General features: G+C 32.8%; 1 protein-coding gene and 1 long non-coding RNA gene across 5 annotated transcripts; both read right to left on the reverse strand.

The window, feature by feature from the left end:
* Positions 1-1,615: 1,615 nt before the first annotated feature.
* On the reverse strand, positions 1,616-4,485 carry LOC114284702 (uncharacterized). The gene is made up of 3 exons (XR_003636987.2): positions 3,939-4,485; positions 3,733-3,846; positions 1,616-2,657 (listed from the first exon to the last, which is right to left on the reverse strand). It is a non-coding gene; the product is annotated as an uncharacterized LOC114284702 (long non-coding RNA).
* Positions 4,486-8,242: 3,757 nt separating this feature from the next.
* On the reverse strand, positions 8,243-23,449 carry LOC145797079 (calcium-dependent protein kinase 1-like). 4 transcript variants are annotated; one of them, XM_082883280.1, is made up of 8 exons: positions 22,016-23,111; positions 17,847-17,990; positions 17,562-17,714; positions 13,566-13,681; positions 13,265-13,432; positions 11,666-11,890; positions 10,878-11,021; positions 8,243-8,514 (listed from the first exon to the last, which is right to left on the reverse strand). In XM_082883280.1, exons 1-7 carry the CDS (start codon positions 22,812-22,814, stop codon positions 10,902-10,904), a joined length of 1,725 nt encoding a protein of 574 aa, XP_082739406.1. In that variant the 5' UTR covers positions 22,815-23,111; the 3' UTR covers positions 8,243-8,514; positions 10,878-10,901. The 4 variants fall into 4 exon arrangements, with proteins under 4 accessions (XP_082739406.1, XP_082739407.1, XP_082739405.1 ...); XM_082883281.1 differs by lacking the exon at positions 8,243-8,514 and adding an exon at positions 10,070-10,346; XM_082883279.1 differs by lacking the exon at positions 8,243-8,514 and adding an exon at positions 23,325-23,449 and having other exon boundaries at positions 10,652-11,021; positions 22,016-22,820.
* Positions 23,450-25,819: the final 2,370 nt, after the last annotated feature.

Genomic DNA, 25,819 nt, shown 5'->3' on the forward strand with positions numbered 1-25,819 from the left:
GATCTTAATTCATATCATTTAGGAAATAATTAAAGTTAAACATAGATTTACTAAGTTATTACTCACAGATGACTCCGCTTGCAGAACAGACAAATCAAATAACTTGTGGCGCGTGACCTACACACACAAAGTAGAAACACACATTCAGTTGGTACTTAACTTCTTTCGTTTCATACTTGGATGTTTCTAAGTCTTAACCTCTTATTGAGTCTTAATCATGGCCTAGGAGTGCTTAGGATGCGATGAGGATGCTAAAATGCACTAGAACACATTTAACAAAACTTGCAAAAAACAGAGGTCACGCTCGAGCGCAACTTCCCACACTCGAGCGGACTTGCAAACACGTAAGGAGACGCTCGAGCGCAACTTCCCTCGCTCGATCAGTCTGTGAACTTTGAAAAAATACTAGTTAAGTGAAATCTCCACTCAATGGCCGCTTGACTCTCGCTTGAGCGTGAGACCTATGCCCTTGCTCGAGCGTAACTCTTGTCGCTCAAGCGATCTGCAAAACATGCAAACTTCTGGGAGCATGCATTTTACGCTCGAGCAGACTTCAGGTCGCTCGAGTGGAAGTGTAAGATTATAGAGTGGCCGCTCGAGCGTAGATTCCGGCACTCTAGCGAATAGCAGAATTCTAGAATTTCCAGATTGCTCTTCTTAACTCAAAACTCAAATTCAAGGTTGTAAAACATGGTCTTTTGGGTCAAACACTTGAGGAAACTATAAGAAACACTTGTAAATGGTGAAACCATGGTGAATTCAAAATCATTTCACAAAATCGAGGCTCAAAAGCTTGGCAATTGACCAAAACAAAATCCAAATCTTTGAAAACATAACATTGCTTATCTTGTATGTAATGGTGCAAGTTTAAAGCTTTCAAAACATGATCAAATGAGATGAATTGATGGAAAACAAGATGAATTCTCAAAGCTAAGGTAAAATGATAACATGGATGGGAGAATTCTTTGAAAACTTCCTCAAGATGCCATGATATAAACATGCATGAATGGTATGATCTAAATTCCTTCATTTCAGCTCAATTCTAGCATTACACAACTTAATTCTTTGAACTCATGTGCTAAGTGACTCAATCCCAAACTAAGAGGTTGAATTTCTTACCTTAGATGATCAATTATGCTCTATAGAGGTAATTGTTTGAAGTTCCAAGCCAATCTCCAAGTTTTCTAGCAATTCCTTTGCTTGAATTCAACTCTTTCTTAGTCTCTCTCTCTCTACACATTTTAAGCTCAAGGAAGAGGAAATGAGGGTGCAAAAGTGTATAAGAGGTGTTGAGGGGTGGCCTTACATAGGTTTGTTTAGGGAATTAATTAAACTTGCATTAATCTAAGCAATGACCATTAATTTATTCTAATTAATTTGTTTCGAACTGAATTTCAATTAAACTTGCCATAAAATTCTAAAAATCCCAAATAACACATAATTCAAGTCAATTTCTGAATCAGATGCTGATAAGGCCTTCAATTCGCAAATCGAAACGAAAACATGAATAGGTCTTTCTACGTTAAATAGATATAACACAAATAAGGCAACATATAATGCAAAATTTCACTTTAATTACTCATTAGACATAATTAAGCATGGATTAACGTTAATCATGGGTCGGGGTTGTTACAAATGTCCCATTTCAGGAATCTTGGGAACATATTCTCCGTTTCTGGCTTCACTATCATGGAATGTTCACAGATCCAATACTGTGTTTCAGGCACAAAAATCATTACATTACGTCGTTAGCAAAACAACAAAAGCATGGGTAAAACAATGCAAATAGTCGCAAAACATTGAACACTACATATCAGCATGATAACAACACATCCAGTGACCTTTTCCGACGTATGGTGAAAATCTTTGATTAAACCCATCAACATTTGTAGTATTGCACTAGTCCAATTGTATGCACGAACAGTCTTCAGGTCATCTATGTGTTGCACAAATGCCCAACTTATTGTTTCCCTATAATTAGCAAAGAACAGTTTCCCATACACATACAGTGTCAACAACTTCGTTGCGTCCTCCTCGTCTACCTTACTTCGCCCACATACAGCTTCTTCGAACAATGTCTTCATAATCTTCGATATTATGCATACGGTGTTATGACCTCTCTGCTGAATGAAATCAGATGTCGGCCTCTGACAAGGGGAGAGATCAAGATGCTTAGTACCACACTGGATCCCAAAACAAAAGTTTTACACCACTCCTACAGAGCTTCAACAACTCCCCACCAATGTTGAATGCGTCATAATTTTTGTCGTACGTTCGTATGATTTTCAAAATTGCATCGTCAAACTTCCTAAAATCATTGTGATTCAGTTTGTTTATTCGCAGAGCCTCAATCATGATCCAAAATAAAGTCTTTTTCAACTATTCAAAATGACCACCCCTCAACGGCGATGTTGTTACAAGCTTAACAATGCTCGCAATGTTTGGACGGAAATTAATCCATGTAGGTGCACTGCATGACGGCAGGCCAGCATGATTAACACCTCGTTCACTAACTTCCTGCTAGATGACTTTAGATTTCTTGAACAATATGCGTCCTTGCATGTTAACACCAAGCCTGTTTGGTTTTAAATCACATGCACCTTTGAGATGTTTTCGTTCACATGAATGCGTCCACGGACTCCAGCTGATGTCAACATCTGTAATAGCACAAATAACATATTAATTCGCTACCAGTACATAACATAACACACCATAACCAACATACAAATTCCACAACGCATAAATACAAACAACATGCATGACACCCCAGCCCGATTAAACAACCATGCCAGATATAATGTTGCAACGTCACACATATAAACACATGAAGCGACATCTGAAATTCCACACAGCCAGCCCACACAACCAACCAATAATTACGGACAAACTTAAATACAAACAGCGGAAACCATGTCCACTATTAACACTAGACAATTCACAACCATCCAATGCAAACCATGCCAGAAACAATGTACCCATTGTTCGGTAAACATATGACATATACCAACTACTTCCACTACATACTAATTGGCACTATTTACACCTGTTTCCATACTCACACTCACATCTCTTACATCGCTTAAACCCCAAAATTTAACAACACTCCATGTGTACACACCACAACATATTTTCACACACATCACACAAAACTAAAAAACAAGATCATTGCACTAAACAAAACCACACATATAAGCAACATTGGTCATCACCACAAAGCACTTTTGACATGTTCACATTCGGCACTAAACAACGTGAATCATAAAATCACAATACACACAAAGTACCCACACACCCTAATTGAGTCGGACCCACGTGCCACATACCATATACATCAACAAGATTGCACAAACCTGACAACACCACAACTCCCTTGCTACAAATCACATTGAAACAGGATAAAAATGTAACGCTGTCTCAACGCACATCGCAAAACCCAATTCATCGACAACATACAATCACCCAAAATATACTAACCCAATAAATAATAGACACACCCAACACACATGGGTTCAGATATGTGAAACATACACCTTACCAATATACACAGAACACGGTAAATAAGTTGCAATATACAAACACACACACACACAATGCCATCGACATTTTTCAATTAATACTCATCTGATATGGACACATCAAACAAATATCATCAAACCACAACCACCTAATGTTTCAACCATACATGGAACATATCGACCATGGAAACAGCGAAAAAACAGTGGTGTCACGTACCTTCCCCACCCATCGTTCCAACGGCCGACAAATCTAAACACATCCTTCAACGTCTCTCCCGTTCCCTTTGCGAACTTCCTTCGACTATCGTTATGTTGTAGTGCCACTAATCACCTTCCAATGTCATACATACAAACGATCACAACTTTTCAATTCTTGGAAATAATTCAAATAGAATCGCAACAATTAGGGATTTCAAATCTTACCTAATCCACAATCGCCAAAAATTATGGTTGTCAAACCTTGCCTAATCCATACCCAATAGGGGATTTCATCAATAGGATTATGTGTGCCACATGGAAAGCATGCCCCCCAAAGTAAGAAAGCACAAAAAGCCTTAGTGAACTTTCCAATGTTGTGGCACCTAGCGATCACCCTGAATATGACACGTGGCAAATACCAATTTGGGAAACACACCAACATGTGGTTGTGCCACACCACACAATCACCTATTCACGCATTCAGAAAATATATAGTGGTATTTACGTCATTCAGCAATAGAAAGGATCAAATAGATCAAAAGAAAAAAAGTTGAGACTAAATGGAGCACAATTTCAACATATAGGATTTATTGGTAACTTTCCCATGCTTTTATTACTTTCATTATTATGATTGTATTTATAATATGTTCTATTTTCTAACTTTGATATATGTCTAGATTGTACGGTGATTTTTACTTGCCAAAAGTGTTGCGCAACTGATTTAGAGAAAGGTCTTCAACAAATTAAAATAAGGTATGTTACGTTATTATTACAAATTACAATTTCATTGTGAGTGAGTTTTGAAAATTCTATTATTTTGTTGAATTTAATTATTTTTTTCATTTTTACATTTATATTTTTAATATATATTAATATATTTATGATGTAATTATGACGTCACGGTTCGACCGCCTTTCAACCACTTTGACCTGGCGGTTGAACTAGTGACCCGTTCACCCGGTCTCTTTTTCGGTTCGCTCATCGATCCGGTTTTCAAAACATTGCACACACATGTTTGTTTGGACGCACTGAATAAAGGGAGTTATAATTTAGTGAATTGTTAATTTTGAGATACATAGTCTTTGGATTATTGGATTAAAAATTATGTGTATTTTATATTTATTTAGCTATAAAATTAGATGTTAAAAAATAACTATCTTATTAAATCCTATGTTTAGTTACAATATTATAAAGAATGATAAATACTTAAAAAATTATTTTGTCCTTTTAATTTCTTACTAGGTAATAGTAAATTTGACTTATAAGTTTTATTTTATTTTTTTGAATATAATTTACAAAAAAATTAAATAAATTTATTTTACTTTTTGATTGAGATTTTAAATTTTATTCTATTTTATCAAATGCAATATATAACATTAAAAAGATTGTCAAAATTTGTATTTAAATTTTTTAAAAATTATTTTTTATTTTTTTATTTTCTTCATGAAACTAGTTTTTGTTTTTATTTTTTTTTAAATTTAAAAGTAATTTTTGGAAACCAAACCAAATATATTCTAAATATTCATAGAGTAAAATTTTCTTTTTACCAGCTAATCCAGAAAAGGGATGTCCAAGGACTGTGTATCCCATCTTTCCCCTAGAACAAGGAAAGAGGGGTCACTGCTGTGGTTAAGGCACAGCAGTGACTGTTGTACTTCAATTTGAGATGTATTATAAATATATTTTTATGATCCGAATCGTTCATTTTGTAGGATTTGTTGAGTACTTCATGTCTACCAAAAATCATATTAATCGGATATCAATAACTATATGATCGATAATCAAAAAAATAAATAATAAGTTTTTCTTTTCAGAAATAGCATAAAAAATATACTAGTTGATCATATATTTATTGATATCCGATTAATATGATTTTTGGTATGAATGAAGTACTCAACAAACCCTATAAAATGAACGGTTTAGATCATAAAAATATATTTATAATACATCTCATATTAAGATACAACAGTCACTGTTGTGCCTTAACCACAACAGTGACCCCTCCTCCTAGAACAAGATAGTCCCACATATGAGAGACTAATAATCTAGTCCCGATCTATAATTTTTCAACCAAATAATAAATTACTTTATATGGTGGACATAAACTTCAATCCTTCCAAGCAAACGTCCCTAAAGGATGGTGAATCAGAGGTGTGATAGCTTTTTTTTTTTTTTTTAATGTGAAATGTATGGGAATGATCCTATATTTACTGTAATTTTTTAATAAATTATAATAAATCTTACAATTTTTACATAATTACAGCTACTTTAATTTTAATATTGAAAATTCTACCATACACTTCTTATTATATGCACTCTTAAGTTATGTTATTTTTCCCTTTAGTTATGATTAATTTTCTTCTTTAGTTATAACCTTATTTTAGTTATGACTCGTGAAATTTTTGGTTATGCCTCATGTATTGTTTGGTTATGACCTTTATTTATTTATTTATAATTATGACTCTGAAAATATAAAATTATATAATTTTCTTCTATAGTTGTAAGGTGCATACAGTACATACCATTTAAGGAATGTGCACCATAGTCTTTCCCTTTTAATATAGTTAAATAGACCGAAACAAATGTAAATAGTGTGAAAATACAAAAATAAAAAACAAATTACATAGACCTCCTTTAAGGTTTAGAGAAAATACAGCAAATCTTACAGTTTTGACATAATTACACTGAGTTTTCTTAATGCTGATGATATAAAGACACAAAGATGTGCATGGTAAAATATACATTTTATTATAAAAGATATGATAATACCATTTTTTTTCATTCATAACAAATTTATGATGAAAAGAGGACCGAGTGTTATATTAACTAAAATCTTAAAGAAACTTAATATAATTATGTCAAATTTATGAGATTTTTCTTCAAATTTCAAGAGATGTCTGTTTAATTTACTAAAAAAAATAACGTAAAATATACATTTTCATGTAAAAAATATGTTGACATCAATTTTTTCATTTATATATTATTGATAAAAAAAAAAGTCTAAGTGTTATGTGAATTAAAAATCAAGGATTATGTCTAACTTTTAAAGTTTACTGTAATTTTTGTAAAACTTAACTCTTGTTTAGAACGAGCTAATTTAGCCTATTTTTTAGAACTTTTTTTGTTGTGAGAGAAAATTAAAGGGTGCCTCTATTTACACACCATATTTGCTCTCAAGGCACACCACTGCCCAATTCACACCTTTAATAATTTGAAAAAATATAATTTTTCTCAACACACACCACAACGTTCTATTTTTGCCCTTAGTTCCACACCATTTAGTACACACCTCAAATTCAAAAAAACAAACTTACCACCAGCAGTACACCCACCACCTCATAGATCGCCGTCACCCTCCGGTGAACCACCCATAGCTCTCCTCCCCCTCTGGCGAGACTCGCCTAGTCCTCCTCCTCCTTAGACAGAGATAAGAAGTGTAGTGAACCAAGACCAACGCCTCTCCTCCACCCAACAAAAAGATAATATATGCCTTTGGAAAGGCCTTTCTCTCTTCTCCACTTGTAATTCTGGCTTGTGTAGTGAATGTGTTTCTGAATTTTTCTCTTCTAAATCTAATCACACACTCTCTCAAATCCATGGTTGCATTAGCCTTATCATCCTCTCTCCACGCCTCTAATTCATCAATCTATGGTTCAATCAAACTCAACCCATGTTGTCCCACACCATCACTCCTCATTGCAACAAAAATTTCTCAGAATACTACAAGGAAAAACTCGTCTCGTTCTCGCAGATTGACAGTCTTTACAATGACCGAGGGCTCCAGCAAAGAGAAGGAAGAAGAATCAATACCTTCATGAGCTAGACCAGACTCGAACGAGCCTCCTCCTTGGGCTCGAGACGAAGCTTCTCAGAATGCTTCGCAGCAGAGCTTTCAGATCTCCTTCTTCGTCTACTTGCTTGCCTCTGCTATCACTGCAATTGCCGCAGTGGGCTTCCAAACCCAATCCTTTTTTCTTTTCTTTTTTTTTTTCACTCATTTGTGTTTAGTGTTTTGGGTTTTTTGTTTTTTTGATTGAAATTTGTGGGTTTGTACAGATTGGTTTTGTTTTTTAGTACTTGAATCAAAAATTTGTTTTTGGTGTTTTGAGCTCAGAGCGTCTTTTATGCTCCGTTGCTCGGATTCTTTGCAATGGTGGCTAGGGTTAGGGCTTGGATGTGTATTCAACTATGGTGTGTATTCAGTTGTGGTCATTTTGGTCATTTTAAATAAGGTTATTATTGTAATAAAAAATAATCAATTAATGGTGTGCCTTGAAACTAAATGTGGTGTGTAAATAGAGGCACCCAAAATTAAATGATTGTATTTTAGATGTGACACTTTGTTTTATTGGCTAAATTAGCCTATTTTGTTCTTATTGACTAATTTAGTCAAAATAGCTTATGCCAAACGAAACCTTAATGGAGATCAATGTAAAAGAGAGACACTATGGTACACCACTTTCAAAAGATGTATACCATATGTACCTTATAATTGAAGAAGAAAATGACATAATTTTATACTTTCTGAGTCATAACTAAAAACAATAAAAAAAAAATGTTATAACTAAGCACAACATGAGACATAACTAAATATTTGATGAGTTATAATTAAAATAATGTCATAACTAAATAAGAAAATTGATTATAACTAAACAAGAAAATTTGCACAATAAGAGGTGCATATGACACATCGTTTTGAAGAGTGGGCAGATTATAATTTCTCATAATTATGAATTTATTTGCATCAAATAATAAATATAAAAATTCTATAGTTATTGTAGGGCTGCTTGTTGAATGCTACCTGCAAAAGTAAATGGAAAATTGTTAAAAGTAATTTAATCTAAATTAACCAAAAAAAGTTACTTATTTTAGTGATGAGTGGATTTTATTTCAGATACTAAAAGTATAACATCAATATGTAAAAAATTACAAATTTTATTTGTTTATGGGGGTGTTTGGGAAGAAAAAAAATAGCCTAGTTTAGGCTAAAAATTACAAAAAGACAAAATAGGTTAAAATAGTTAATAAGACAAAATATCACATCAAACCCATAATCATTTCACTTTTTCTCTCACAAACATCACATCCAACCACAAAAAAATCCAATCATCTTCCCAAATACAAAAATTTTAGTCTACTAAAATAGTCAAAAATTAAAATAGCCTACTAAAATAGTCACTTCCCAAACGAGGCCTATATATCATTTTCAACTGGTATATACATAATATTGCGATAAAATACAATTAAAAAAGAGAGATTATACATCTACATTTTATCCTCTCACATAAATTTACTAGTATATTTTTTTAATAACAATTATAATAATTATGTCATAGCTTAAATCAAGAGTTGCTTTTTTTGTTTTTCACCGTTTATTGGTGTTTTAACTTATTTTCTAAATTTACGTTGATTTATGAAGTATATTGAGCCTTCGTTTGAGATGTAAGTTGATTTTTTAACTTTTTGACTTTTTAGGACTAAAAAGTCTCGTTCGAGATGGGGCATTTTAGTTTTGTTTTTGTTTTTTTTTTTTTTTTAAACTTTTGTGAGAGAAAAATAAAATAATTATGATATGGATGTGCTATTTTATTTTATTGACTTTTTAGCTTATTTTATCTTTTTGTGGTTAAAATAGCCAAAAAAAACTTATGCCAAACATAGCATTTCCCAAATTGAAAGTGAAAAATTATATCATTATTCTTTAATAAATTAATGTAATTGAATCTCACCTATTTAGCTTTCCATAATCATGGGAAAACTTATAAGGCATACAACTACATCAATTCATTAAGGAATAAATGATATCAAAACAGAAAAATGTGAAAAGTGCAGTGTGTTTTAAATATAACTCGTGTAATATTTAAGATAAATCTCGGCTTCACCTTCGATCTTAAATATTTAAGGTAGTTTACATTGTCTAAGAACAATACTTTAGGGGAATGTTTGATTGGAAGGATTAAAGCATGGGATTAGGATTATTAATCCATGGGCCCAATCATCCTATGTTTGTTTTGATATTTTGGTTTAGGACTATTAATCCAATGAATAATTAATCCAACAAATTTGTAGGATTATTAGTAATGAGGTAGGGGTGGGATAGTTAATACCACACTAATTTAATAGGATTATTAATACCTCACTATTAGTATTATGAATCAAACATGGCCTAGGTACTGATTTACTTTGTATACAGAAGATTGTAGAATTTCCATACAAAAAGATGTGCCCCTTATCCTCCTTTCATTTCCAATTCCAACTAAAACACCCTTCGTTACAACTTACAATTTTAGCGTTGTCACCGACATCATTTTGATAAAGTGTTTTTTTTTTGGGAAGGAAATTTTGTTTGTAAATTATTTTCATAGATAAAAAGGTCGTGTTTTGATATTTTGTGAATTTTCTTGGCACAAGCCTATATTGCAGCAACAATTGGTGGTGCTGCCACCTCTACGCGCACAGAGAGAGAGAGCTAGCGGCGGCTTGGAAAGGGGAGAGAGAAGAGATAGTAACATGAAAAAAACTCGACTGCTCATCTTATCTGCAACTTGCATGGAACTGCATCACGAGAGAGACGAAGAGAGAGCAACTTTTGGCAATGTCCATCCATCACCTTGCCAAAAGTTTGTTTCAATTCTGCAGGCAATTTACAATGCAAAATTTTACCATACTAATGCTGTGTTTGGTTGAGGGATTTGAGGAGAGATTTGGAAAGGGAAATAGAAAAAGTAGGTGAAATGTGAATAAAATATGACTTCACCTAATTTCACACACTTTTTTCCTTTCCTTTTCCAAATCCCTCCCCAAATCCTCCAACCAAACACAACGTAAAGGGCTTCTAAAGATGCCAAACAATCTGAACGAGAAGATATCAAGACATTAATTTCGCATTGTATCAATGACAATTAAAAAATGAATAAAAATTTGAAGGAACAAGGATCAAAAGAAATAACCAATTAGCCATTTTCATTGACTAAGTATCCAAGTTATAACATAATAGAGCTCAATTCAGTTCAGTCGCAAAACAAAATAAAATGGAAATTTGAATGATTCGTTAATGTACATGAAAGAGTAGGGCTGCCTCGTGGGCGAGCACTGGTGCTCCATACTATAAAATGCAAACACTGCGAATATACTTTCAGGAAAAAAAAAAAAAAAAAGACTCACCAAAGCCTATATATGCTGCTATAGTCATAATGCCCCTCTAAACCCAATGCTGAAATTGTTCTCTAGACCCTTCTTTCCACCACCACCACTCGCATTTCCTGTATGCATCATGGCCACAAACTCATTGTAATCTATGCGCCCGTCCTGAAACATCGAATTACAACACAGATAAATCATATAGCACATGAAACCTGCATTTCACAAATATAACAGAATTATCCATTACAAATGAACTTTGAACGGAAATATCACCTACGAGACAAGGAATCAAGAACACCCAAGGACAATATGATAATTGGACCTTCAATTAATTATGGATTCAAATGTGATAGGTTTAAAACGCACCAGAACTCTGGACCGAACTCGAGTAAACTCAAATACCTAGAATCCAAATAAGGGAACCTCCCCTATCACAAAAAAAAAAAAAAGGAAAAAAAAAAGAGGAAGCCTATGGATGTCTGGTATAAGTATATTGAGTGAAGTACAAAATTTCAAAAACAAATCATCGAAAAACCATGACTTGGTGTGACTACAATGGATCAGATCGGTTGACAAAGTTGTCAAAGGTGTTCTTGAATAAGTTTTCAACAAATGAACTCAGAACTTGACTGTATTAATAGACTTGGCTAAGTTTTAAGTTGATTTGGCAATTTTAGCTTATTGGTTCCGTGCATTGTGGATTTGAGTGAATTCCTTAACAGTCAAGATGAATGGCTATTTCCACACTATCCAATCGCTATTTCATAATATAGTAATAAGTGGTAATGTTATGCAAATGAATAATTTACGTTGTCTTGGTCAACTTCTCGGATCATATCTTCCAAGGTGACGTCCTCTATGCCAAACTCCTCACAGGCTTGTTGGAGCTCATCTGGGGTGATATATCCACTTCCATCCTTATCAAAGTAGGAGAACGCCATAAACAGATAATCTTCTCTCTCAACCTTGTTTAGATGCAATGTAGCAGCTATGAACTCCCCATAATCAATTGTTCCACTGTTATCAACATCTGCCTGCAATTTCAGAAAATGCAGCAGGATCAGAGGCAATTTAAAGAAACAAAAATTCTCTGATTGAATTGCATAGGAAAGCTTTAAGAATAACACAACCTTTGGAATATCATATCACTTTTTTCCCTCCTCCTGTTGTGCAAGATAAAGAAAATCCATATGTTGCAAGGAAGAAAGTTTTCAAGAGAACTAGGCATATTGAAAATAAAAGATTTCAATATGTCACGGACTACATCAATGTTGTTTCTTAATCAATTCCAAAGGAAATAAGTGCAAAAGTAAAAATGAAGCTGATCAATTGATAGGATGTAGTTCAATTTCAGAATTGATTTTTCATATCAAAATTTTATGATGTGTATGAGGTGAGACACAAGCCTCAAAATTCAATATAGCAAAAACTTTAGGCTCCTGTCTGAATCTTCGACAGAGCATAGAAAAGAAAAGAAGCATGCTCATACATGCTTTACAAAAATATTTCACCTTTAAGCACTCTCTTTTTCTTTCCTTCTTTTCAAGATCTAAAAGGAGTCTAAAGAACGGCAGAAGAATAAAAGGGCTAAAGCAATTTACTGCAAACTATGATTTTTTCCCCCCCCCCTTTCTACTTCATCTTTACCCATGTTGTTGCTCCAGGTAGGCAACGTCGTTCTCTTAAGCATATCATGTGATATTACCCTAATTTTAGTCTCAATGAAAATGATTATGAGATGAACCTGTCTAATCCTCTGTTGCTCCAAAAATAGAATGTAAGAGGCCTCCCAAATCCAGCAGATAATTTTGCGCTCAATAGGGTTGAATTCTCTCCCCCCAAAAAAATTGAGTATGGTTCATTATATTTACTTTTTAAGGGATGAAACCACCATTAACTCAATGATCACTCTTAATTCTATACAAGTTGACTTGCAGGACAAAAGAAGCAATTATGCTCTCTGCAAAATTCATTGACAAACACTATCTCTATCATTAGTTTTTATTGATCTGAATGTACATGTGCAAATTTCCAGTAGATAAAACTTTTAAGAAACAGACAAATTGATGACTCTTCAATTGAATGTAACCCTTCATTTACTTAGGTTAAAATAGGTGGGTAGTTTTGTGATAACATAAATTTCAAGTGTAAATGGATGGAAATTGACAAAAAAGAAAGAAAAAAAAAAGATAAAGAAAAGCAAAAGCAACATCAAGTTTTTGTTGGGAATAATCTTCCTCTCTCTTTGAATTTATATTATTCTTAATCCAGATTTATCAATAATGCTACATTTTGTATACTGGTATTTACTAATAGATTTTTAACTATTTGAGAAACACCATTTTTTCCAACTACAAAGAAAATATTGCCTCAAACATAACTAAGACTTCCTTTGATCTGATACTTACTGCTTGCATTAGATCATAAATTTCAGACTCCTTAAGATTAGCGCCAACTCTTTTCAGTCCAGCCTTAAGTTCTTCAAAAGTGATTTGACCACTATTGTCAGTGTCTATCATCTTGAACATTTCTTTCAAGCCAGCAATTTCTTCTTCAGATAGGTGCTCTGCAATAATCTGCAAGAAAAGTATATTTGTTTGGTATCAGAAATCCTGAGGACTAATATTTCAGCCTGAATTGTCTATTGATCTTCGATATAAACAAGTGGTAGTTATTCCAAGAACATGTCTTGCCCATCTAGAGACTTACTCTGAGGGCCATTTTCTTTAGCTTATTCATGGCAGAAAATTGTTTCATGCGACTTAGAACTGCTGAATCCAGAGGTTTGTCCGGAGCCACACCATCAACTTGAACCCATGGGTGGCCTGCAAAGAATTTTAGAATATCAATTGCCTATCATAAATAAGGTTTTCCAAATAAAGATATTCATTATATTCTAGGGAACTAAAGGAAGCTTAGGGCTTTAATAATGAAATCAAATCCAGCATACTAAGGCTGTGTTAGGATCATGGATTTGGTTAGGGATTTGGAAAAAGAGAGAGAAAAGGTAGGATCATGGATTTGGTTAGGGATTCAGAAAAAGAAAGGGAAAAGGTAGGTATATTTCATTCATCTTTCACCCACCTTTTTTTCCTTTTCCTTTCCAAATCCCTACCGAAATACATCATCCAATTGAATGGGAATAATAGAGATAATAATATAAAACAATCATCAAACATTCCGGATAGTCAAAATATTAAGAGAAATTTGAGAAAAGGTCAATTAAAAAGAAATGCAAACACAATTTGTGAGGAAAAATGTCTAGCTAACCCTTGGTCATTTTTGTGTTGGCAATTTCATTCCAAAGCTTGAATGTGTAAATTTATTTTAGGCTTGGTTGAGTCTTGAACATGTTTCATAATGAAATGTGTCATGTAACTTAATTAGCCATCGGGCTTGACTTTAGAATGCAATAATGGACTTTTAGGCTTTGAGAATTTAAGCTCATAGTGTTGATCAGATCATTAAAACTTGTACTTATTTGAACGCAAAGCCATTGTGCATTAGAAAGCAAACCCTTTGTGTGCAAAGTTAGAGCACATTTGAATGAGAAAGCAGTTTCAGAGACACATAGAACATTAACCTTACACGACTGAACACAAGACTGGTCCATTCAAATACGTCATCTGAATTTGCATTTTAAAGCACCAAGTGTAAGACAGTTGTCTCATTGTTCGAACAAGGTATTGCACTGTTTGAACGCATGTTGTTGGAACATGTTTCCTTGGCATATCTAGAACAAAAAATCCTTTGTGGTTCTTGATTCCTTGTTCCCTTAGGGATTTTTTTTTTTTTTTTTTGTTCAAATAATTACTTGTTCCCTTAGGTTTTCCCTTTCCTATAAATGTCTTTACTTATTTGTTATAGTGTGACACAGAGTTGAGTATACATTGAGCATCGATAGCACTTGAGTGAGGGTCATATTGTCCATATTCTCTCTTCTTTCACATTCTTGAGAGAGGGTTGATAGGTCTAGAGCATAATTGATAAAGCTTGAAGAATGAAAATTGTATTTGTGTGGTGTAATACAAGTTGGAGACAGATGTGGAGGCAGATTGATCTACAAAACTGCTCAAATGCATGAGTAGGTAGTATCTGTGAGTCTGGATCTTGGTAAGCTTTGCATTTGATATTAATTACTAGTGGCTAGTTTGTGTCTCTGGTTCTTTTCTTGAGTTAGGGTTTCAATGTAAATCTTTGGCTCTCTTCTTGTGATTTTGCTCTTTTCATTATATATGCTCAGTTTAAATGGATAAATAGCTTAGATTAATCTGAATTAAATCTGTTGGATTTAAACATTCCTGTCAAATTTTCTAAATTGAAAAGTAACTAAAGCTATTTGCAATCAGACGAAAACTTCTTTTTCAAAACCAGCTTCACAACTAAAGGAAACAAGAGAAATGAACTCTTGTAGCTATTGAAGGCTTCATCAAAAGTGAATGAAAATGAAGTTTTTGAGTAAATTATCAACAAATGACAACTGAAATGCATCCAAAGGAGGGGGCAAAAACTAAACTCCTAAAAGAAGAATAAGAAGAAAGATCAATACTAATACATAAAAATAGTTCTCTGTTCACAACTAGCTGGTGACATTAACCTCAAAGGTTACTCTTTTAGATGGACAAAAAACTAACATGAATATCACAAGTACTTAAAATTATTCATTGGTTGGTGAAGTAAAGTAGGGGGAAAAAAATTCATTACACCCTGGAACAAGTAACTACCCTTCTACTTCAATTATTTTTTTAAGGTAATAGAAATGTGACTAACACAATCACAGGGTGCCCTCGTAATCAAAGATCCTATTGCTCTTAGGACTCCTGCATTATTGTACCAAGTTTTTGAGTTTCGATTGGGAGTTGATTAGAAATTTGTAATTTTTTTAAGTTTGAGAGCTGAATTAAAGTTTACAAACCATAGAAAGTTACGGGGAAAAAATTAAATAAAAAAATAAATAATTCAATTGCATAAATCTCTTGTAATCTACAAAAGACAATATTCTGTGGTGATTTCCTAAAGCTGATTCCCAAGAGGATTTAGAAAAGTAATATCCTTTTTATTCAAATGTTCTGGAAAAATTAAGGCTATGTTTGGTTTGATTCTCAAACCATGATTCCACACTAATAATCAACCCTTTGTTTGATTACAGTTTTCAAATTATGATTTCAAATCAATTTCAAAACACATTTTGAAAACATGTTTGGTAAACCAGAGAGTTTTTGAATTTTTGGTCTACCCGGTCGTCAGTCCAAACATCCTCCTAGACAGTTTTTTAAGTTTTTGGGTCTATCCGGTCGTCCGCAACAGTGTTTTTCTTTTTTATTTTTTTTAACAATTGGCACCTGTTATTTGAAAATATATATATGTGTATATATATATTTGTTTTTGATATTTTTTAAGTATAGAAAATATTTTTTTGAGACCAAAATGACAAATTATTTGGACATTTATTTAAAATTAACAAAAAAAAAAATTAGATAAAAATTAATTTGTCGCAATAATTTTTTTTTTTAAAAAAAACATTTTTAAACAAAACAATTAAAAAAAAATTTCAACCAAATATACAATAAAAAGTAATTTTAAAGTACTAGCTGAACATTTTTGTTAACAAATAATAATATTTTTTTAATATTTTAAATTAAAAAAAATCGGAATTTTTTTAATTTTTTAAACAAAAAAATTATTATTTTCAATAATTATTTTTTTGAATTGAATTTTAAAAAGAGTTTGGTTATGAACTTTGAATAGAATTTTTAATCGAGTTTTGAATTGTGTGTTTGGTGGTTATGAGTTATAAGTTTTTAAATTAAGTTTTAAAAACTCTTTTCAAAACTCATAATCAAATAACTTTTCATAAACTCAATACTGATTTCAAAAATTCAACACTCAATTCAAAACTCATAACCAAACAAATTTTCTCTTTTCAAATCATAATTCCAAAACTCACAAGCTCAAAATACAACTCCACACTCAAATCATAATTCTAAACACAAACCAAACGCTACCTAAAAGGCGCCATCTCTATTGTGCAAATTACTTGACAGGGCTGTGGTTAGATCACTTTGATTATGTTATCAAAGTATGAAATATTGCATTAGTCAGTAAGTACTACAAGTCCTTGAGATCAGTAAGAGTTGTTAAGAAAGAAAAAAAAAAATATACCATGGTAAATATTTCAATTTATTTTATTGGAAACCAACAGTACTATGATGTTGCAGGAAGTCCCATACGCCTCTGGTATAGACCTCGTGTTCATACCTTCACATCACACTTTAACAGTTACCACTAGCTCTGAAATCAACAATAAAAATGCCATTTCAGTGTTCAAATACTCTGTGATATTATTCCACACATAGGTCAATGTAAGATTGCAATGTAAGAGTTTGTCCCACAAGAAACAATGGTATCACCCTGAACAGAATGAACGGGAAATGGAAACAACTATTAAGTGTATGTCAAGTTTTAACACTGTGTCCGCTATTGTGATTCAATTTTCAAAAATGACTATTATCACCCAATACAACTTCCCAGATTTATTTCTGGTTTGCTTTGTTTTGTTTTGTTTTTCCTCTTATTGTAGTAATGAAAAAATAAAGAACTTCCTTATTCATCAAAACAAATAAATAAATAAATAAAGAACTTCCATATGTGAATCCAATGGTCCTTAGATAATCAGCTAAAAGCAATACAATCAGTAAGACTCACATAAAACTTCATGTGCAGTTAGTCGCCTTCTGGGGTCTCGAACGAGCATTCGCTTCACTAAATCTTTTGCACTTTCTGAAATATTTGGCCAAGGATCTAATGAGAAGTCAAGCTCACCATGGAGGACCTCTTCAAATATTCCTTTCTCGGTTTCTACATGATCACAACGAGAAAGAAAAAGAAAGAAAAGAGTATAAATGGTTACAATCAGCATTGAGAGTTAGATAAAATGTAAAGACATAAAAAGGATCTAATTTTCAATGGCAAAGGAATTCAAATTCTCACCAGCCCAGAAAGGAGGTACTCCACTTAATAGAATGTAAACAATTACACCAGCACTCCAGACATCTGCTTCAGGACCATAGCGCTTTCGCAACACTTCTGGAGCAACATAGTATGGGCTGCCAACCAGATCATTAAATTGTTCAGCTGAAAGGGTAGATCAATCAATATGAAACACATCAGAAAGTGGAATCTATAGGAACTACAATGAGTAATTATAAATTCATTAAAGTGTCAAAGACAAGGGAAGACTGAAACCACAGAAATGGTGACTAACTACATACTCTATGAAGAAAGCCATCATTTAATGAATAAACATAACTGCATGTGCAGGTGAACTAAAATTATATTGTTGATTAAGATATTAGAAAATCAACTACAATTTAACCTAGAACTGTTCAAAAAATAGATTTCAATCTTCCAAATTGTCTAACCCTCGGAATCCGTAGAGGGATGATGTTTGGAAAGAAAATCTCATGTTCAATAACATCTAGAGATCAACCAAAATTAGGAACCGAAAAAATGTCAACCAGAATAAAAAAATAAAATGAGCAGAAAAAGAGGAAGTAATGTGGTTCAGTAGACGTAGTCAAACTAGGGACTACACCAAGGGTTACAATGATTTGCAGTTTTCTATTTTGAAGATTACACCAAATTAAATGACATCTAGCAAGCCAGCTTGGAAGGCAACTTATGACACCAATAGATTGACAATCCTTATCATAAACATTTTTTTTCTGATGAAGTACACCTTTAACTGAGCATAAACATCAGGTATGAGGTTCGACTCCCATTGAGTGCTATCAATCCCTTGCATTGTGTTTGGATCATGGATTTGCATAGGGATTTGGAAAGAAACAAAGAAATGGAGAAAAAATTTCGCTTGCATTTCATTCAACTTTTTTTTCCTTTTTCTTTTCAAATCCCTACCTAAATCTACGATCCACATACAACCTTAGGCCATGCGCACGGGCATAGCCCGACCCACGTGGAGGGAGTGCTTTGCGTATGCCTCGGGATTAGTTGGGTTTACCCGGATACCCAATTATTTAAAAAACCATAAGAATCTGGTGGATTCACTTGTCAGATCCGATGCCCAGCTCTACACCAGAGTTGCAGCAATATTCTAGTCAAAACAACCAACAAAATAATTGATTTAGTGGACTTGGAAGCTGATCAGTTTTTAAATAGTGAATCCCCAAATAATCAATTAGACTCCGTGTCGCATGAGGGAAGGGTAGGCACAGAGAGGAAAAGGGCAACATAGATGGTTTCCACCATCTAGTTGGGGGAAATCTTTTACTCGCATTTTCGCTCTCTATACAACTCCATTGTATTAATATGCTGCTGTATAATGGTAAAAGATACCTTTTTCTTCCCCTTCCCTTCTTCCTCTCAACCGACCAACCAAAGGAAATGGCAGTATCCTTGCCCTGAGGGTATCTTTTCAGAACCTCCAACTTTTCCTTTATCTTTAATTTCAATTTCTTCAACCGAATGAAGCCTTAAGGTCTTTTGGCCTGAACAAACTGTTTTCCTACAGGACTACAAAGATATAAGCTACAATATAAGAGATAGTGCCAACTGATTAGAAGCAACTGTAGCTAGAGTTAAACTATAATTTAAACTTTATAGCATAAGTCTATATGTGGAAGTGGTAAGAGAATGGATAAATCCTTTTTTGCTAGTATAAACTTCGAATATGGAATAATCAAAAAATGATATAAAACAATTAACATCAATGAAGAACAACAGGATTTATATCACACAACTTCTGGTTCATTCATATAAATTCCACACGAGATTTGAATTCATCGTGTCCATTAGATTTTGAGAAATGTAGAAAGACCTCATGTAGTTATAACATGGTGAAATCAAAGTTCCCCAACAAGGGAAATGACCAAAATTGAAAAGGACATTTATTGAAACAAATTTTGGGTGGATAGTACTGGTGGAAAGGCCAAGATAATTAGCCAATAGTAAAGTTAATGTTAAATAAAAAAATTACAAAAAATAAAAAATAAAAAAGGATTAATTCATTCAAAATCTAAAAGTAACCTAATAAATTAAGTAAATAGTTCTTCACAGTGATATCTGTTAGCATGATATGTTATTAATTGGTTATTATCTTGTAATTATGCTATGCCTTATGGCTCTCTTGTAATTATTAATCTTCATTAATATAAATAAGGGATGGTATCCTAATCATTCCCTAATCTTGAATTCCTAAAATTATTGGTTTGAGAGATTTAGGCCTCGTTTGGGAACATGCTATTTTAGTAACTTTTTTATTTTTTACGAAAAGATGTGCAGAAAAGTAGAGAGGTGATGTGACAACTTTTAGTAACTTTTTAGCTTTTTGGATAAAATAGCCACTCCCCAAACGAGGCCTTACTCAGGCGATGCTTAAATATGGCTTCAAACAGAGTCAGGCAGATCACGCCCTATTTGTGAAACATTCCTCACGTGGTAAGACTACAACACTTATTGTTTATGCAGATGACATAGTTCTTACGGGCGATGATAGTGAGGAAATATCTCTATTGAAAAAATATTTAGCTTGTGAGTTTGAAATCAAAAACTTGGGAAGCTTGAAGTATTTTCTGGGAATTGAAGTTGCTCGCTCCAAGGATAGGATATTTATCTCACAGAGAAAGTATGTGCTTGATTTGTTGAAGGAAACTGGGATGCATGGCTGCAAGGCCTGTGACACTCCACTGGAACCCAATCAGAAATTGGGGGATGATGACGGAGGAGAAGTTGTAGATAAGGGAAGTTATCAGCGATTATTAGGTAAGCTCATTTACCTATCTCACTCCCGTCCTGATATTGCTGTTGCTGTCAATGTGGTTAGCCAGTTTATGCATACTCCTCATCAGATTCACTTCGAAGCTATCATGAGAATTTTGAAGTACTTGAAATTTGCTCCTGGTAAGGGTCTTTATTTTTCAAAGTATGATCATCTTCGTGTGGAAGCCTATACAGATGCTGATTGGGTTGGATCAGTAACTGATAGGAGATCGACTTTAGGGTATTGCACCTTTGTTGGAGGCAACCTAGTTACTTGGAGGAGTAAGAAACAGAATGTGGTTGCCAGGTCAAGTGCAGAAGCTGAGTTTAAAGCTATGACACAAGGGGTATGTGAGCTCTTATGGATCAAGTTATTGTTGAGTGATCTAGGTATTGATCAGACGGACTCCATGCGGTTATACTATGATAATAAGGCTACTATCAACATTGCTCACAATCCGGTTCAACATGACAGGACAAATCATGTTGAGATTGATCGCCACTTCATTAAGGAGAAACTCACTAGTGGCACCATATGTACTCCCTTTGTGCAGTCTAGTGAACAACTTGCTGACATCCTCACCAAGGGAGTTGGGATTAAACCATTTCATGACATCTTAGGTAAGCTGGGCATGAGAGATATTTTCGCACCAGCTTGAGAGGAAGTGTTAGCATAATATGTTATTATTTTGTAATTATCCTATGCCTTAGGGCTCCTTAGTAATTATTAATTTTCATTAATATAAATAGGGGATGGTATCCTAATCATTTCCTAATCTTGAATTCCCTAAAATTATCAATATCTACATTTATATATAATATCAATTTCTAATATTTCTTAAATATCAACAGGAGTTTCCTTTTTCTAAAAATTGTCAGAAAAATCTGATCCAAAAGCATGATAACCTTTTGATTATCTCTTAGCTGCAATGCAGGACTACCTAACAACATGATATGGATATGAAGGTTTTGATGTCTGCACTTCATAAGACAATTATGCAGCTCGGTTGGTCTCTATATACACGTGCTGTGCAAATGTACGTGAACTCCATTCCAATGCTATTAAATTAACAATGCAATAGCGAAATGACAAAAAATGCATTCTATTTCTATATACTACAAGCACAAATTGATCATCAATTCTAAGCTGACTACTTCTGAAAAAATGATAGAGCTTAATTATAAGTCAAGTTCATTTTGTTAAGTTTACAACAATAGTCAAAACTTAATTTCTATTTTGCTTTTCAAAGATTGGTGAAACTGGTGTATTTACTAGAACCAGTGGTTTAACTCGATTCCAATATGGAAAATCTAAGCGTATTGATAAAGAATCAAGACATATCACAAGAACTGCTTCAACAATACTCAAGATAGAAATATACCTGGCTTGAAAAACACTGACAATCCAAAGTCGATTGTCTTGAGAAGCGAATCCTCCTTCTGATCAACAAAAAGAAAATTCTCGGGCTTAAGGTCACGGTGCATAACCCCAAGGGAATGACAAGCTTCCACAACTCCAACTATAGTCCTAGTAAGCTCAGCAGCCTTTCTCTCCGTATAATGCCCACGTTGAGTAATCCTATCGAAAAGCTCACCCCCGACACACAACTCCATAACAACATGAACAGCCACAGCATCCTCATAAGCACCTTTGATTGATATAACATTTGGATGCCCAGCCAAATGGTGCATTATCTGAACTTCCCTCCTCACATCCTCCACATCATCTTCAGTCAACAACTTCCTCTTAGCAATCGATTTACACGCGTATTCTTTCCGGGTAGCTTTCTCCACACAAAGAAATGTCATCCCAAATTGACCCTGCCCTAGTTTCTTCCCCAAAGAATAGAACTCCTTCAAATTACCAGTATTCGTCTGTAAAACCGATTCAGTCCTAAGCCCTGCACTAGAAACCCTCCTCATGTGTGGGGTTTTCTTGGATTTTCCTTGTGGCTCTTGTTTTGTTGGTTCAGTTTTTGGAATTGTGACTTGTTGAGGGGGTTTTCTCTGGACCGGCATAGACGATTCGGGTTCATTGATTGAAGATGGTGTCACAGGGACACTTTCTCCAGTAGGAGTAGAACCATCATCACCCTGGAATCGGGTCCGCCAAACCGCGGTTGAAATCGATTGAATGAAAGCATTCCTTGAAAAACTTGGTCCAACACAAGTATTCCCCATATAATTCTACAAACCACAAATACACTTAATCGATCCTCATCTAAATCTAGTTACTTATGCTTGAAGAACAAAGGAGATCTGATCTTTGATGAACAAATTAAAAAAAAAAACCCTCTAAATTCAAGTCAAACCTAGTCTAAATTTTACTCTAAACTTGTCAAGAAATTGAAATGAAAAAAGCTCAAATCAGCTTGCAAAAGCAAAGCAACAACAAATTCAAGTGAATTGTGAGTAAAATTGAAATCAAAGGCTGCAGAGCAAGCTATAAATCAAGTGTTTCAAGTGATTAGCAAACGAAACGATAACAGAACATAGAAGTTAACGAGTCAAATACCGATCAAATCGAAGCTGTCAACACAAACAAAAAGAAAAAAACACAGTTTCCTTTGTTGTTTCTTGAACAATTCAATTAGGAAAGTCACAAAAGTCAAAAAAAAAAAAAAAATGCAGTACAGTGAAGGAAAAAGATTTGACATATTGATAAGAATTGAGTGACAACAAGAACAACACCTTAGGGAGTGTTTGGGAGGTGAGAAATGGTAGAGAACGCTTTTTTGGGGTTTATTATACAAGTGGATGAATGATTCAGACAGGTTGGTTTGTCTGTTTGAAACTTTCACACGACAAACGCAGAGAGTATTGTGAGGACATTCCAACCTCCAGTTTTAGCGGTTTCGACTGTTGTGGCGGCGCTAAGGCTACGTTTGGATATTTACGAGATAAAAAAGGGAAAAAAATGAATTAGGCCTTGTTTGGGCAGGATTAAGGAAGTTAAATTAATACAAAAAGACAAAGTAGGTTTGTCAAGAAGATAAAATTTTATATATAAATCATAATCATTTCACTTTTTCTCTCACAATCATTTTATTCAAACAAAAAAAAGTCAAAAATTTCTCCCAAATGAAATTAATTTAAGTAGGTTAAATTAGCCAAAGGCCCTATTTGGTATGGGTTATTTCTAACTTATTTTAGCTTTTAGCTTAATTTAAGCTATTTTGATGTGTTTTGGTTCAGTTTAATAATACAGCTTATAGCTTTTTGTAAGTTAAAAATCAACTTATTTTTTGAGTGGGAGAAGAGAAACTTTATAAGTCAAAAATCAGGTTATGTTCACAGTTATAAGTTATAAGCTGTTAGGTTATAAGTTATAATCACTTTACTATAACTCTACCAAACGAGGCTAAAAAGTCAGGCTAAAATAATTCTTCCCAAACATAGGCATAGTGAAGCTCAACTTGTTTTGGCGTAAAATATGTTTCTTAATGGTAAACTCTAAATCATATTTGGATATTTGTCCAAAATATGAATTATTTTATGTGATTTTAGAAATTATAAATTTTTTATTATTATAATTTTTTATTTAATAAAAAAAAAATCAACTACAATCATATATAATAATAAAATTATTTAAATTTTTAATTGAAATATATTTATAATATTATTAAAGATTGATAATTGACTTAAACTCGGTTTGTTTGGTCAGAAAATATTTTCTAAAAAATATTTTTCATATTTTCTAAAAAATATTTTTCATATTTTCTAGTGCTTAGTACAATGGAAAACAAAAGTTAACAAAAAACAAATTTTATTATCAATGAAAAGCAAACCTATTTGGATATAAAATATTTTCTACTTTTAAAAGGCGAAAAACGTTTTCAAAATTAAAATTTTACCAATGTCACCATACCACCACCACCACTCTCATCTCCACCACCGTCACCGCAGTCACCACCGCCATCACCGCCGCTGTCGCCCCACTACCATGCCATCATCTTTACCTTTGTTTCACCATCACTACTACCATCAAACATAGAAAAATATTTTTAAAAAAAATCCTAAAAAATATTTTTCATATTTTTCACGTAAACAAGCAAAGCGTTAATGATTTATTAATAAAATTGATCTTTTATTATATAATTAGAAACTTGAAAGGACACGATATAATTTTTAAAATTATAAAAAATAATTTGTATTTTAAACGAGTTTCATAAGATATATTTGTGATTTAATAATATTTTATATATTTTTTGTTTGGTTGGCCAAAAGTAGGTAAGATATTTTTAAGTAAAATACTTGATATCATAAAGTGTAAAATATATTTAAAATTTTCATAAGCTAGTATTTTTTTTTTCTTATCACAATTGATACTCCACGATGTACAGATTAAGTTTCACTATTGTTATCTCCATTGAACATTTTTTTTCTCTCTCTCTCTACATATATATATATATATATATATATATATATATATATATTAGCAATTAATCCGTATAATACACGTGTTATTTTTTTAAAAAAATATTTAATGACACGATGTGTTTGTTATAAAAGAATAATTTTAATGTTAATAATATTGACGCTATTGGATAATCCATTAAAATAATAGTTTTCAAAATATTAATAATTCCATAATTTATAATATTCAAAAGGTAAGATACAAAAAAATATTCTATACCTTTCTAACCTAATCCTCTCCTACTATTTTTATTTCCTTTAAAAAAAAATAAAAACTTACTTTTTACTATATTACTGTATTATTCATGCCATATATATCTACTCTTAAATCTTTAAAATTTATGATAAAAATTATAAATCTTCAAAATATTTTAATTTAATTACACACATTAAATTTCTTTTGTACACAATTTTTTTTTTCTTTTTTGGTTTGTTTTATGCACTCATATGCACTAATATTTATGTCTAAGTTATAAATTTTTTAATAAATGTAATGGGTGTTAAAAGAAATTGATTATAAGCACCCTTCCTATTAACCACATTCATTGATTTTTTTTTTCAAATAAAATAAAAAAATTAAAAAAATTCTATATCTCATCAATTTAATTCTCTAGTTTATAGATTTTATTTTTAATATAGAACTTGATCAAAGTCTCAAAACAAATCATAATTTTCAATTTAAATTTAATTTTTTTTTATTTAATACAAATTTTCATCTAAAATATTTTAATATTTTAAAAATAATTAATTATTTGTTAAATGAAGTTGCC

The sequence above is a fragment of the Camellia sinensis genome, chromosome 8 (assembly GCF_055761805.1).
Source record: "Camellia sinensis isolate YWXY chromosome 8, ASM5576180v1, whole genome shotgun sequence".
Lineage (NCBI taxonomy): Eukaryota > Viridiplantae > Streptophyta > Magnoliopsida > Ericales > Theaceae > Camellia > Camellia sinensis.